The sequence below is a fragment of the Saccostrea echinata genome, unplaced genomic scaffold, assembly GCF_033153115.1.
Source record: "Saccostrea echinata isolate AGI-Se365-2 ecotype Australia unplaced genomic scaffold, CSIRO_AGI_Sech_v1 ptg000007l, whole genome shotgun sequence".
NCBI classification, from domain to species: domain Eukaryota; kingdom Metazoa; phylum Mollusca; class Bivalvia; order Ostreida; family Ostreidae; genus Saccostrea; species Saccostrea echinata.
The window spans coordinates 5,521,931-5,537,526 of NW_026889756.1; the positions used below are offsets into that span (position 1 = coordinate 5,521,931).

General features: G+C 34.2%; 1 protein-coding gene across 1 annotated transcript; it reads right to left on the reverse strand.

The window, feature by feature from the left end:
* Positions 1-1,124: 1,124 nt before the first annotated feature.
* Positions 1,125-4,989, reverse strand: LOC133180683 (tripartite motif-containing protein 2-like). The gene is made up of 4 exons (XM_061315150.1): positions 4,908-4,989; positions 4,204-4,809; positions 2,661-2,739; positions 1,125-1,215 (listed from the first exon to the last, which is right to left on the reverse strand). The coding sequence occupies exons 1-4, from the start codon at positions 4,987-4,989 to the stop codon at positions 1,125-1,127; spliced, it is 858 nt and encodes a 285-aa protein (XP_061171134.1).
* Between the last annotated feature and the right edge of the window lie 10,607 nt (positions 4,990-15,596).

Here is a 15,596-nt window from a genome sequence, read left to right on the forward strand (position 1 = left end):
TCACAGTGCAAGGTGCAAGCGCACCGATTTTATGAACGTAATTCCGTGCATATTGAAACTAAAATCTATAACTTCTATAATCAGATCTATAACTTCTTGTTATAGACTAAAATAATTCATGTCATTAAAATAAAAATAATATGCCCTGTAAATTTACCATCACTTCATATACAATTCATACAAAAGACATAATTAATTGAAGTACGGTGCATTGTCGTAAATTAGTCAAACGGTGCAACTTTGCACGGAACTATCAATTTTTACTATAAGGGATGATTTGGGGATCGGAAAAAGTCGTTTTTCTAAATTACTATGATTTTGCAGTAGCCAAATCATCTTTCGGACAGTGATTAATGGTGTCTTGTAGATGTGCACTGTGGTTTCAGAATTTTGATTTTCACCCAGGTGGGGGGAGGGGCAAACTGGGGTCGAAAATGATTTTTATATTAACAAAACCTGGTTCCCTGAACTCATATAACTTTGTTCACAGTAGCCCAATCATATTTTAGAATAAGTCTAGGCGTGTCCTGTAGATGTATATATATATATATATATATATATATATATATATATATATATATATATATATATATATATATATATATATATATATATATATATATATATATATAATGAAATTATTGTGGTTTCTTCCCTTGTTACCCAAATATGAAGGTGAGTACATTTAGAGGCAAACACCTAGATGCGGGTATTACTCTCATCACACTTGTAATTATTTTAGAAAATGCTCTTTTTATTGAACTATATTCTACTATTGTTTAGACACACAGAAAATAATTTCATTTGAATTATTTTTATTTATTACAGCAAAGAAAAATCACTGTTCAAAAATGAACACGCCATCACCATAACTACTTTGTTTTATCTGGATTTTAAAAGTAGATTTGTTTTATTTTCAATTCTCCAAATGGTTTAACCAGAATGTTCTGTTCTCACTGGATCCACGTCAAAATCTATAAAAATAAAATGACATTAGGCTTTGCTTTTAATTTGTTGTTCAGTTTAAAAATTCTAGAAAAAAAAAAAACTTTACATAATTTGTTAATTAGTGTTTTTTCTCGACGTTTTTTTTCTTTTCAGTTACTTACAATTATGAGTCGGATCTATGTGTAAGAAGCTGGATTAAACATTATCTTGTTCTTTGTTTTCTTTGTTTTCTGTAGGATTTTGAGTTCCTCCTTCTTGGTTCCACACCTGATAAATTACAAATAAAGCAACAGAAAATACCACTTTAGTATTTGTTATCTCAACACATTGTTTTCAAACAGACATGTAAAGAATGTAAACTTTGTACAGGAGTATTATTTGGAAATGTCAACAGAGCAGTGATTTTAACAATTTTGAGTTTCAATGCGATGGACTGTCAAAGAAATTGACGATGGTTTTTTTTTTAAATAAAAAAAAAATGTCTGTGAGATATTTTAAACTGACTCAGCCAGTAAAATTTGGAACCGGACACATTTTGCTTTGATTGAAAAAAATCTTTCACTGATTGAAAATTAATAATAATAATGATAATAATAATAATAATAATAACAACCAAAAAAGGACCAACAAACCAATTACCACTTCAGGTGTTACAAACGAACTTGTCATTTAATGAAAAGATGTGTTCAATAAACAAAAGAAGTTGTCAAACAGTAGAGAGAATAAATGTTTTTGCCTCATATATCAGTCAGTCATCATTTATCAGGAAAAATAATTTACGATGGAAGAATCCCCACATCATTTTGGGACAATTTAACACAAATTTTAATCATGGAAATTTCACAACACTTGTGATTACTAATGTATCACAACAAACTATGATAATTCGTGCAGGTTTTTGTAACTATGCAAGTCATAACTAGTCAGATATTCCTTTATCCGTTTATCTAATGAACTACATGTAATTGTAATGAACTGTCAAATAGTCATGTACATGTATCTAATAAACTAATTATGATGGGACGCCAGATAGTCCAGCGTGTGTATGAATGATGGCATGGAGCGAATTCACTAATTACAATGAACTATCAGATTTTTCCTTGTCTATATGTAAGTATACTTGAACTATATACTTGCAAAGAACTGAGAGGCAGAATTGTGTTTTTTTATGTACAAGTATGTAATTAATTATCAAATTACAATTATCTGTCGGATAATCAAGTTTCAGTAGAAAGATTCTTCCTATATGTATATACTTTATAAAAAGTATTGTTTATGTATTTTAGCGACCATTTCAATAGATTTATAATCATATGTAATAACTAGATTTCAGAACAGTATTTTATGACATCCAGTCTTTCCAGTCCTTATTCTTGAATTTTAAGTGAATAAAAATAATATTTCCGAGTGAAAATTGCATGGCTTATATTCATTTTCTTTTATCAACTAGAAATTGTACTCTAACTAAAATTTTAGAGTATGAATAATCTAAACAAGGTGATGTCTTCATTATGCGTAAGTAAGCTTTCCCTACAATTATCTTTAAAATGAAGCGAAAAGTTTTTATTTAAATGTCATAACCACAACAAACTACGGTAAACCAAGTTCATAAGCTAGTAGTCACTTTTTAAATTGATAAGAAGTTTGCATGCAAGTTTTGGTGTTGGTTCAAGGTGGTTATGACATGTGCAGGAGTTGCCAAACGCACCCACACTCTGGAGTTTTCCCATTGCCCTAATGCTAATAGGGGTCGATAGTACATCACTTTGTGACCCCATTTCATAACAGATACTACAGAATCATTAACCAAATAAGATCTATCAATAAATTAGATTTTTAGTATGATGATTGAAGCAGTTTTTAAGGGGGAAAATATTACTTGAAATTTTAATGTGGTTGTAAGCCGGAAAACGGCCTTATAGAGAATGGACCTTTCTGAACTCAATGGGTTTTTGTAATAATTTTTCTGTGCTCTTAATAAGGGCAAACGGTCAAAAACTGTGTGTATTAAGTACTTTTTCCCCTTAAAAACTAACTTTGACATCAATAGTTAGGGGATACCAACCGTTCTCCCAAGAAGCAAAGAAATTTGGTGTTGAGAAGTTCAAGCTTTAAATGTGCCTACAGATGTGAGGTGGGGTTTATTTAAGAAATAATGTATCATTTTTAAACATCTATCGAAGGGCTTTATGGTAAATTTGATCTCGTACCAACCCGTATTTAAATCCCGATAGATGTTTAAAAATGATACATTATTACTTATATTTACATTTATGACTTATTCATATTTTATGTTTTCCTGATTATAATCTTTAACGAGTGAAATGTTTTATTTTTCAAACTCAACGGCACGTATTTGATCCATTGATTGCGCGTCGACCCTTTATGACGTCACTGAGAAATTACGTCGAACGTTTATGACGCGAGGAACCCGTGTTTATACGGATATAGATACGCGTTGCTTTTAATAGTGTTATATAAAAGAAAACGTTTGCAAATGTAAATATTTACTATTGTGACAACTCCACTCGGTTTGTTTACTATTGTGAAAACTACAAAGTTTAGATATGATAATTTTGTTAAACAAGTCTAATTTCTAGATTAAATTAAAAAACGTATTCAACATATTCTAGTGACACCAAACATCTGTGTGGTAGTTTTGTCTAACTCCCTTTTGGAATTCTAATTCAAAGAATTGCAAAAATAAAATATCATGATACCAAGATATTTTAAACCAGTAAATGTAAAGAGATGTAAGCCTTCGAATAAAAAAGAGCTGTAATTTGAAACTATTCCAACTATTCCAACTTTGCTTTTTTTAATATAAGAATTAAGAAGCCAGACATTGCAATTTTTTAAATAATCTGGCACTGCCGACACCTAGTTAGTAATATCTATATACGTACAATGAAAATTGAACTCATTCTTCAGATTATGAGAGATACAAGATGAATCCGTTTTAAGATAAAATTCCCCATATGAGTTAACAGTGTTTAAGTAAAATTAAAATAAAAATTCTAAACATTTCTGAGCACGTTGAATTAGCTAACTACCTTTGAATTAATACATCTTTTCGAGTTACTAATTATATTAAAGCATCCCCTGCCGACCGGTTTGTTCCATAGTGTTATATGCCAAACAGAATCAAATGCTTTCTCAAAACCTATGAACGCACAATGACAATAACGCCTAGAATATGTATACCCTTAGGAATGCTTTCACGCAGAAAATCAACTACATGTATCTACAATATACCTGTCCCACAGTCCTGTCTGTTTATGTATTTGTATATACACACTCTGTTGTCGTCTGATCCAACCCACAGGAGGTGTGTATTGTCATTATAACTCAGGCACCGTGGTTTGCATATCGATTGCTGTTGCTGTGTATGTATCTGTGACAGGAAGGTACCGTCCTTGTCAAGAATATGTACTGTGCTGGTTATCCAATCACATATCAGGATGTGTGACATCGCGTCCGTACAGATCCCACGTGGATCGAGTCGTGAACTAGATGAAGGTCCTGTGTAGGAGAAACGATATTTCCCCCCTCGCTCTGTCACCACTACTGCACCTTGGATATAATCAAGAAAGTCAGACACAATTACATCTCCATTGTGGTTCTCTGTGATGTATCTAGGTGTCTTAAACAGTCTCCCTCCTTTATTGTTATATTGTATTGTCTGTATGTGTTGTCCTGTGCTATTGAAACGGTTGACTTTGCCTGTAGCTGTCCCCACCAGTATATCTCCATTTAAATGGGAACAGAAGACACAGCGTGGTTTCCATGTTTCTGTTTGCTTCATAAATATAGAACTTCTTCTGTTATCTTTAGATAGTTTTCTAATGTAGTCTTTGTTGTCTATATAAATAAGATCTCCTTTAATACTTACTGTGTGTGCTCCATAACTCCATTTATAAATTGTTATGTCTGTCTTAGTGTGTCAGTAGTGTAGTCACCTTTTGTGTTTGTCAAAATAAGACTGTTATCCCTTAAATCACTGATCCAAACCAGGTCGGATGACATACAGGAAATTTGCATTACGCCGCTTACATCTTCCTGTGTGACCGATCTTTGTAACACAGGTGTAGACATCATTTTCAGTAGACATTCATATCTTACTTGTCTATTTCCCGTCTCTATGATTTGGATTTCACTCAGAAACTTAATTACCTCTTCCATGTTGAGTTCATCAGAGATCATGGGGCGTTGTATAGTATCCTTTATCATGGGAACACGAGTTTTCTTTAGAAATAAGAGAAATTTAACCGGCATGTTTGCAGACTGTTCAAATCTATATTCGTAGATATCAATGCTGGCAATGTGTCTGTTCAATTTTCTGACATGTGCTATTTTATCTAAAATGTTCTTTTGTCTGACCTCATCATTACATATCATACCTTCAATAAGGTTTTTCATTCTCTGGGCTTTTGTTGACATCACTGACTGACAGTTTGATTTTTCCGTTTGAAGATTTTTCAAATCAGTTTTTATATTTGCCAAGAGAAAATAGCTGTTATACAGAGTCTCATTTCTGATGTTGCGAACGATTTCTCTGTGCTTTTCACGTTTTCTTTCACAAGCTGTTTGCATGTCTAGTATTTTGTGATATTTGTGTTCTGTGCATTGAACACAGACAGGTAGTTCACAGAAATGACAGTATTTTTCATAAATTCTGTCTGGATGTCTCTCACACGTCTCTTGTATTAGGATGTTCTGATATTTCTCCCGGTAAATCACAACATCATGATCCATGGTATCTAGATCAAAATCATGTCTTTCTTTACACTGTAGACACATGTTACATTTACACGTGTTACAGTAGAATTGTTTGATTCCGTGACATTGAGAACGTACATTAGACTGGGTGCTGAATCCTAGGTGGATGTGAAGGGTCTTTGGTTTACGACCAACCACTTCATTATGGTGTTTAGCGTATAAATCAATATGTCTCTCTCTACATTGTAGACACAGGTCTTTTTTACACGTGTTACAATAGAATTCTGTGTCTCCCTGACATTGAAAACACCTTTTTACTTTACACTGGATGCTGAATCCGAGCGCTTTCATGATGTGGAGAGTCTCTATCGTAATGACAATCTGCTAAAATAAAAAAAAAATATCTGTGTATCTATCTATCTATCTATCTATCTATCTATCTGGATTAAAGGGACAAGTTATTCGATTTCGAATGAAATGGATTGATGAAGGAGAAAAACCAATCAAATATTTTAGTCAGTTAGAATATAGAAATTATATAATTATATCATTGTAAAAAATACCCAGAATAGAAAAAGAAAATGGTGCCCTTAATTCAGAACAATATGACACTTTAAATGGAACTAAAATATTGTTTTCAAAATCTATATAAAACAAGATGAGTTTGTGAAACACTGATGTCCCCTTATGACAGCTTATTACAAAGGTTAAAGTTTCTCAAATTCAAGTCAGATTCAAAGGTAAATGTCAAGAGATCATAATCTGTTGGTTCCCAAAGAAATGCTTTGTCTCAAGGAATATAACTGTAAAATATGAAAGCCCTAGCACCAATCGTTAAATGTTATGGCAAAGGTTTAATTTTTTCAAAAGTAGCTTAAACGTCAAGATCAAGGTCAAGTGTTAAAAACTTTTGGTACCCAAGGGAAGGTCTTGTCACAAGAAATACCCCTGTAAAATATGAAGCCCTAGTTCTAACCATTCAAAAGTTATGGCCAAGGTTAAGTTTTTCTCAAAAGTGGGTCAAACTCCAAAGTGAAGGTCAAAGGTAAAAAAAAAATACAGAGAAAGGTCTTTTCAAAAGGAATACACTTGAGAAGTATGAAAGCCCTAGCACCAATCATTCAAAAGTTATGGCCAAGGTTAAGGCTTGGTGTACTTTTGCAAAAGTGGGTCAAACTTCAAGGTCAAGAGGTCAATTGTTGATACCAAAAGAAAGATCTTGTCACAAGGAATAAACATGTGAAATATGAAAGCCATTGCTCCGACCAATCAAAAGTTACGGGCAAGGTTAAATTTTTTGCGGACAAACAGACAGACTGACAGGCAGACGGACGAAAGTCAAAAACTATATGCCCCGACTCGTCGATAACGGCATAAGAAGTGAAATTCTATACGATGAAAACTACAGTGAACAAGCTGATTCAGAGAATTTGCGTTCCCCACTTAAGGAAAAAGAAGAGCATGCACAGATATAAAAAAAAGGGGGGGGGGGTTCTCGGACATACTGGATTTTCAGAATTATTAAATGTATACATGTATACTGAAGCAAATAGAAAATGCCAATACGGGTATATAGATTTGATTGATTATATTTAATATGTGTATAAAGGATTCTTTTTACATAAAATATTTATCACACTGCAATAATAATTTTATGAGAAGATTGTATACGCCAGACGTCATACCTTCGTTTCATATGTTGGATACCGTCATTCAGTAAATAAAAAAAATCCCAGAAAAGAAATGCAGACGGACGTACGGACAGACCGAAATTTATATCCCCCACTTACAGTGAAGACGGGAGACAAAAAAATCACGGGATCGTCCGTTATTTGAACCCAGGACCTCTCACATGCTCAGCTAGAATCATACCCCTAGATCAACGTGGCACTTGCTTATAACAAATCATATACAAACATTAGGTCACATATACATGTTTATATTCACGTTCGATATTGTCAAAATTTTACGCAACACATGGTGTCTAATTTAGCCTTTACTAAACAGTTCTTTTAGATGTAATTAGAATACAAAATCCAACGACAACCTGTATTATATGTAATAAATCTACACATGCTACTGTTCTAAAAATAGTGCAATACAAAGAAAAAAAAAACGGGGCGGGAGACTTTGAAAGGGGCGAGGGAGGCCATAGAGAGTTATGGTATAAAACGTAATTGCAAAACCTCAAAAGCTTCTTGGGAAATCGCCCGGAAAGGAAAGGGTTACACACAGACAGAATTAATAAATTTACTAACTTGACATTTGACCCTTTGACCTCAAGATCAATAGGGGTCTTCCTTAGGACACAGGAAGTTGTTATGTAAAATTCCTTTGCAAAGCTCAAAGCTTCTCGAGATATCGCGCGGAAACGAAAGTATTATAGACAGAAAAAAATATACAGACGGACAGACAGACGAACGGACGGAAGAAAAAAAAACGGGGCGGGACACTTTGAAAGGGGCGAGGGAGGTCATAGGGAGTTATGGTATAAAATTTAATTGCAAAACCTCAAAAGCTTCTTGAGAAATCGCCCGGAACCGAAATTAATATCCCCCACTTTAAGTGAAAGCGGGGGACCAAAAAAAAAAAACAAAAAAAAAAACGGCATCGTTCGGGACTTAAACCCGGGACCTCTCACTAGCCCAGAAAGAATCATACTCCCAGACCAAGGAGGCACTTGAATGTAAAGAAAGTTAAACGCAAACATTAGGTCACATATAATTGTTTACATTCACGTTCGATATTGTCAAAATTTTACACAATGCATGGTGACTAATTTAGTTTTTACTAAGCAGTTCTTATAGATGTAATCAAAATATGAAGTCCGCCGACAACCTGTGTTATATGTAATAACTCTCCACATGCAACTGTGCTAAAAATAGTGTAATAAAGGGCAATTCAATTAAAAAAAAACGGGGCGGGACACTTTGAAAGGGGGTGAGAGAGGCCATAGAGAGTTATGGTATAAAAATTCATTGCAAAAGCTCAAAATCATCTTGAGATATCGCCCGGAAACGAAAGTGTTTCGCACCGACAAAATATATGAATTTACAACCTTGACATTTGATCTTTTGACCTTGAGATCAATAGAGGTCTTCCTTAGGCCACAGGAAGTTGTTATTTAAAATTTCATTTCAAAAGCACAAAGGTTTCTCAAGATATCGCGCGGAAACAAAAGTGTTAAAACAGACAGAATTTATGGATTTAAGAATTTGACCTTTGACCTTTTGACCTCAAAATCAATAGTGGTCTTCTTTAGGCCATAGGGGGTTGATATTTAAAATTTCATTGCAAAAGATCAAAGGCCTCTCGAGATTTCGCGCGGAAGCGAAAGTGTTACAGGCAGACAGAAATACAGACGGAGGGACAGACAGACGGATGGACGGACGGACGGATAGACTGAAATTAATATCCCCCACTTTCAATGAAAGCGGGGAACAAAATTAGCAGAATAACATTATATCCCTTTAATGGTTAATTACAATTTCAAATTGTACATAGAATAAATGCTAAATGTTATCTTTATAAGTTAAAATTAATAGATTCACCTCAGTGAAAATGATATTGAAACTATTGATAATCTTTTTGTTGAACACTGTTTTGTTAAAGAACTTCGGATTGAGATTGGGCAATGGGTCTTGCAGAAACTTAACCGGCCTTTTTGTTTTAATAGTAAATCAATTAAACTTGTTTGTTGAATTTACAAAAAAAGACCTATAGAAGTTTGAAATTCTTCTAATTATGTTTATTAAACAGTTCATTTTTTCAAGTAAGCTCACGAAACCAACAAAAATTAAGAATTGAGGATTTAAAACGTACTTACTGATAGAATTAGAACTGGAAAGTTTAACTTTTAAGAAATTGCCGATTTGAAGAATTTAGAAAACACTGGTAGGAAAATGATGAAAAACTGTAAAAACTAAAATAATAATCTATATGTATTGAAAGATTAGTGCCCACTTCTCTCCCCCTCTCTCTTTCTCAATCTATAAAAAAACCTTTCACACTCTTTTTGATATGTATTTATTTATATTTGATATTTATATCATGTATATATTTGTGATTGTTTGTATTTGTGATTTGTGTGAAGGTACAATGATAAAAGAAGAAAATAAATATAGACAATTTGTATTCCTGATATAGATTTCTTATTTTTTTTTTTTATTTTTTTTTTATTTTTTTATTATTATTATTATTTTTTTTTTTACATTTTACCTATATTTATGCAGAATCTTGACACTTGTTTTCAGATGAATAATCAGTTGCATTAATCTCATATTAATCATATCAACAACTTTTTATCGGTTAACAATATTCGTTTTTATTCTAACGATGATTCAGTTTTTCCCTTTGAACTCGAAATACTAGTAATAGACATCACAGAGTCTAACACATCTATTTCATATTTTGATATTTTCATTTAAAAATAGGACATTAATGGCACCTTAACAACAAAACTTTATGATACACGTGATGATTTCAATTTTTTTTTTATCGTCAACTATCCTTATTTATATAGAAATATTAACATTTCTATTTGTTTTCTCTGTAATACCTCTTTGAAAGTTAGTTGAGTTGATTTCTTGATCATTCAACCGGAATGCAAATTTCGCCAAGCGAAAGGTAGGAGCTATGAAGGCCTAATATGCATGTAATTCTCGTGCGGCTGTCTTTGTGTTTGACGTCAGTGGGCGGGGACTATTGAAATTGACATGTGAGGCCTCGTGTAATTTAAATCTATTAGTCTACATTTTTAAAATCTAAATTTACAATTTTATTTCACAATCAAATGGAAATATAAGGAATCACTGTCTAGTTAGTAGAGTATGCCTGGGACATCAGTTGGAAAGGTGGGATAATTTATGCATAACGGGCTTCGCCCATTAAGCAAATTATCCCACGTTTCCAACTATCGTTGATGCCCTGGCACACTCTACTAACTAGACAGTGATTCCTTAAATATTAACATTTGCTGTGTTTTTCTACTATAACTACCATGAAACTGATTTTAATGCCATTTTATGTAAAGTGAAAAATATAGAAATAGCAATATGCCTATATGACAGGTCTGTGTGATTTACACACCAATAACACACAAAGTAAAAACATTCCTTGAATATATCATTATCACCCACATAATTATGGAGTTCATGTATCCTAGCTGATTCGATATCCAAGAGCATGCTGTAGGTACGAATAATTTCTAAATCAAGGCAAGGTATTGAAAAATAGGTTGATAATACAAGGATGTCAAAAGTCCCGTTTAGAGTCAACATTTCGCAAATTTCTAGGTCGATACAATGATCTCGTTTGCAAATACAATCTATCATTAAGTCAAAAGTTGACTGACGTTTTTCAAACAAATTGTTAGACCTTTATTTTCACACTGAAATGTTTACAGATTTTTCTGAAAATAAGTACACGGCAGGTGTAACCAGTCGAAAGGTGATGCTTACTCCTCCATGGCACCTGATCCCACCTCTGATGTTTTTAGAGGTTTTTGTTGTCTCTGCCCCTAATCTACGTTGTTCCAATGGACTTTTGAGATTGAATACTGTTCGTTATCTTTATATTTTAATATTTTATTGTGTTCCTTGAAAAAAAAAACCTTTTATATTAATGATTAAAATACATTATAAACGAAATATCGATGTAAGCATTTCTAATACAACCAGAGTTATTTCAAATACTGAGATTTCCGCGCTGTGTTGCTGTGATGTTTTATGCAACATATCAATGATAGAGAGTTGACTCAATTCCCTCGGGATTGAATGCAGGAAAAGAAGTTCTATTGTAAGCTGCCCTTAATTAGCTGGCGGCCTTTCAAATAATGAATAGCGATTTAGAAGTTCCAAGGTTGGTGAACGTTCACGGTAGCTCAGTCGGTAAATTGCTCGCTCAGTGATCGGGAGGTCGCGAGTTCGAATCTCGGCCGCGACTGACTTAAGTCGATAAAAAATGGGTAGCAATTGTTCCTTCGCCATGTGCTCGGCACTTTGGAGTGAAAGTTGAGGGTCCTTCGGATGAGACCTTAAAAACCGAGGCCACGTACGCGTGTCACGGCAGGCGTTGGCACGATGAAGATCTTCACTGCTTAATGGCCCTAAGTGCCGAGTAAAGGTCAAAATTTGAAATCCTTCACCGGTATATGGTGACGTCTCTATATGAGTGAAAAATTCTCGAATTGGACGTTAAACAACATACAATCAATCAATTAATATATCTATAGTTGGTGGTCTGAAATTGAAGACGGGAAATTTCGACTTGATGGTAACTCAATTTCTATATGCAGAGTTGCTCTTTGTTAAGCAAAACTGCTTGTCCCCCCAAAAAATTATAAATGGTGGTCCACGCTATTTCCATACCAATTATTTGTCTTTTTTGTAAATTGAATTAACACCAAAAAGCTTACTTTTACATATATAAACAATGTATTCAATCGATAACTTACAATGTAATCAATCAATAAGTTGTCGTCTTCTGTAAACTTACACAGCAAAATTATTTTCATTCCGATAACTTTTAAGTTTCTCAGGCGTCGGATGAAGGTCATTAAGAGTCATTGTTGTGATTTCAGAGATGTCTGAGATATCCGTTTATTTTCAAAAACTGAATTTATATTAATATTTTTTTTTTAATTTAGTTCATTGTATTTTCATGTTATTATTTAGTTATTAGATTGTTTTCTCTGAATAACAGAGAAAAAAAAGTATTTTTCTTTACCATATTAACTGACTGAGTTTTTCGGGATTACTGATATAACTATAATGCAATTGAAATAATATGTGAATATACAAGTAACAGTTTCCTCAAATATTAAATATATGCATGTATCAATTGGAAAACATAAATATAACAATCTGAAATTCATACTAAAATTACTTCGATTTACTATAACAAAAACTTTGATTTACTATGGTCAAAACTTTGATACTATTGTAAACTTTAGTTAATTAAAGTATAGAGATTGTCTCTTACCCAGCAGTGAACGGACGAGAAGGAGTATAACTAGTTTGTTTCTCCCTTAAAGGGGCAGCAATAGAATATTATATCCTGCTTTTAGAAACAAGCAGCCAGCTCTGCTTAGGCGAAACTTTGCAGCAGTTTGATAAGCGCTTTCGTTTCTCTGTAACAAACCTCACCCATTAGGCTGAATTTCCAGTCTGCCAGCCAGAACCATTGGGATCTGCTTCATTAGTGGTATGAAAGGGTGCCTCTTCAGGTACTCTAGCTTTCACGTATGTGCCAGATGTATACAGATACACTATGCCACGTCTGTTATTCGGTGGAGGACCGAGAAGCTGGCCTTGATCTGGCTCTTGATGACCGTCCCTGGACTGTAAAGGAAACTGTAGAGCGGATGCAATACTATTAATTCTTGCGGCCTGGCAAAAGAGGGGGAAGAGAGTTGGCATGAGAAATGGGATGATCTCAAGACTGAAAAAGTTACTGCTGAGGAGGAGTTAAAAGTCCTTTTGAGCAGGCGAGAGAAGATTGAGGAGACAATTTAAGAAATGGAAGCTTTCCCCCCTTCCCGGACACCTCAGATGGACGGAGTGAAAGCGAAAGCCTGCTGTGTGTTATATGTGTTTAGAGATTGGGAATTTCCGTAGAGACTGCACCACTCTAGCTACTGAGCAACAGTGACTACTGATGGGCTGGGGAGCAGGACCAAGAGGAAGGACCCACTGGTCCAAAGAAAGAGAGAGAGATGAATACAGATTGATAGGCCTAGATCACAGGGAGGACAGACTCAGACCATGTGGGATGGATGCAAACGGCAGAGGTGAAGGGACCATTTTGAGACGCCATCAACACCGGAGCTTTTCTTGGCTGAGGAAGAAGTGGATACCATGTAAGAGGAAGTGGGGAAGCATATGCCATCGAAATCCAGGTTTAAGAGATTAGTCTTAGTATAGGCAATCAGCAACATAAAGTTGATCCCTATGTTGATTCCTATATAACCCACTGCTGCCGGACATGGAGTTTCTCCAGGCCTGAAAAGTCCAGCTAGACTTGAGATATGGGATCCTTACTTTAGCTTACTTTAGGAGAAGAAGTGATAAGGATGAGCATCGGGAGGCCTGATGAGATTCCGGAGGAGAGAGCAACGTTGACAGGGGACACAGTGGTTGAGACGAGTTTGCCTTAACCTGTTCTTCGCTTGGTTAGGAAAATTCTCGTCCCAGAAGTCAGACGTGTAAGCCCGGCCCAGATCTAGAGATTGTACAGGAGTCCTTTCTTGAATCTGTCATTGAGGATATCGGTATTGTTCCCTTATTCCTGAGGCCAGTCCAACCTTCTGCTAGTTAGGCGGCCTATATTTATGTTTCTTGAGGATTACATAGTCAAGCTTGCAAATGTTTTCACCAGAGGGTATATTTAGAAGAGTTCACAAAAGATCATCATGTTGCAAAAGTGGAAGTTTTGAACAAATTTGAAATAGTATGATAAGGCACATAAATATATTTATCTGACAAATCAGAATCTCGTTGTTATTAAAATGATTTTTCCCATTTCCCATTCGTATGTTAAACTGTGATCCCCAATTGCAGACACTACCCTACCCCTGAGGTCATCATTTCAACAACTTTTCTATGCTAGCATCTTACTTTGACCAATCATTGCCTGAAGTACACCAGGCACAGCCCAACCCCAGGCTTGTTTTCCATGTTCGTTTCGGGTATGTTTGCTAGTTCTGACACCGAGTGAACCCAAAGCAAAACTAAAGTGCTCCCTATTAACCCAGAAAGTATTGCTTTACCTACCAAAGCTGTCAATTAAGCTTAGCGATTAGATTTTAATCACTCAGTGCATAGAACAATTAACATGTCAGTTGCATACTCGATTAGTTCGGTCAATCTATAGACAAATTGCAACACAATATATTCAATAGCTTATTCAATAGCTTAAGCATCATTCATTTCAACAGACAGATATTTTGAAAAATTAGAAAGTTTTTTATTACCTTACGTTTCTAGAAAAAGTAGTACGAAAACAGTGCAAATTATGGCAGCAAATATATATATATAGATATAGATATATATATATATATTTATTTCAGGAACAAAATGAAGAACTGGTACAGTTTTGTTGGGTGAATAAAAATCAAAAAAAAAAAAAAAAAAAAAAAAAAAAAAAAAAATCGCAAATGATACTTTATTATATAACATATTGTAAGATTTTATGCATATTATGTGTTCAAGTTAATGCAATATTTGTACATTATCTAATAAGGCAACTTTACGCTACCTTGTTCTATTATGAAGTCACAATGAACTTTTGCTTTTGGACGTTACCAGGTAACCTTACTGACATTTGTATAACTGCCTGAAGAGCCTAAAATGGCGAAAGCGCTTGCAAAATATATTTTGAGATTTTTTTGGATTTTTATATTATATTATATTATATTATATTATATTATATTATATTATATTATATTATATTATATTATATTATATTATATTATATTATATTATATTATATTATATTATATTATATTATATATATATATATATATAATATTTTTCTGAGCGAAATGAAATACAGTTGCACTACATTTTTTTTTTATCTATTTGAAATTGAAACCGAATATCTTGTGAGACTTAACAGGCCCGTAGAACGCTGGTGGGAGGGGGGGGGACCAGAGGGGGCCTGCCCACCCACAATGTTTCTCAGTATAGTATTTTGCTATAGCAAATTTTCCTTTAATAGGTTTTGGTTCCCTCGCCTCACCGCCCCCACCCCCCACCCCACCACCAATTTCTGTTGTTGTAAGGTGGATCACTGGCAAATTCCAGGATTTGTACAGATAAGTTTCCCCTTTTTTCCTTTTCAAACGTCTCTATATGAGTGAAAAATTCTCGAATGGGACATTAAACAACATACAATGAATCAATCAATTAATCAATCTGCTCGTCAGATTA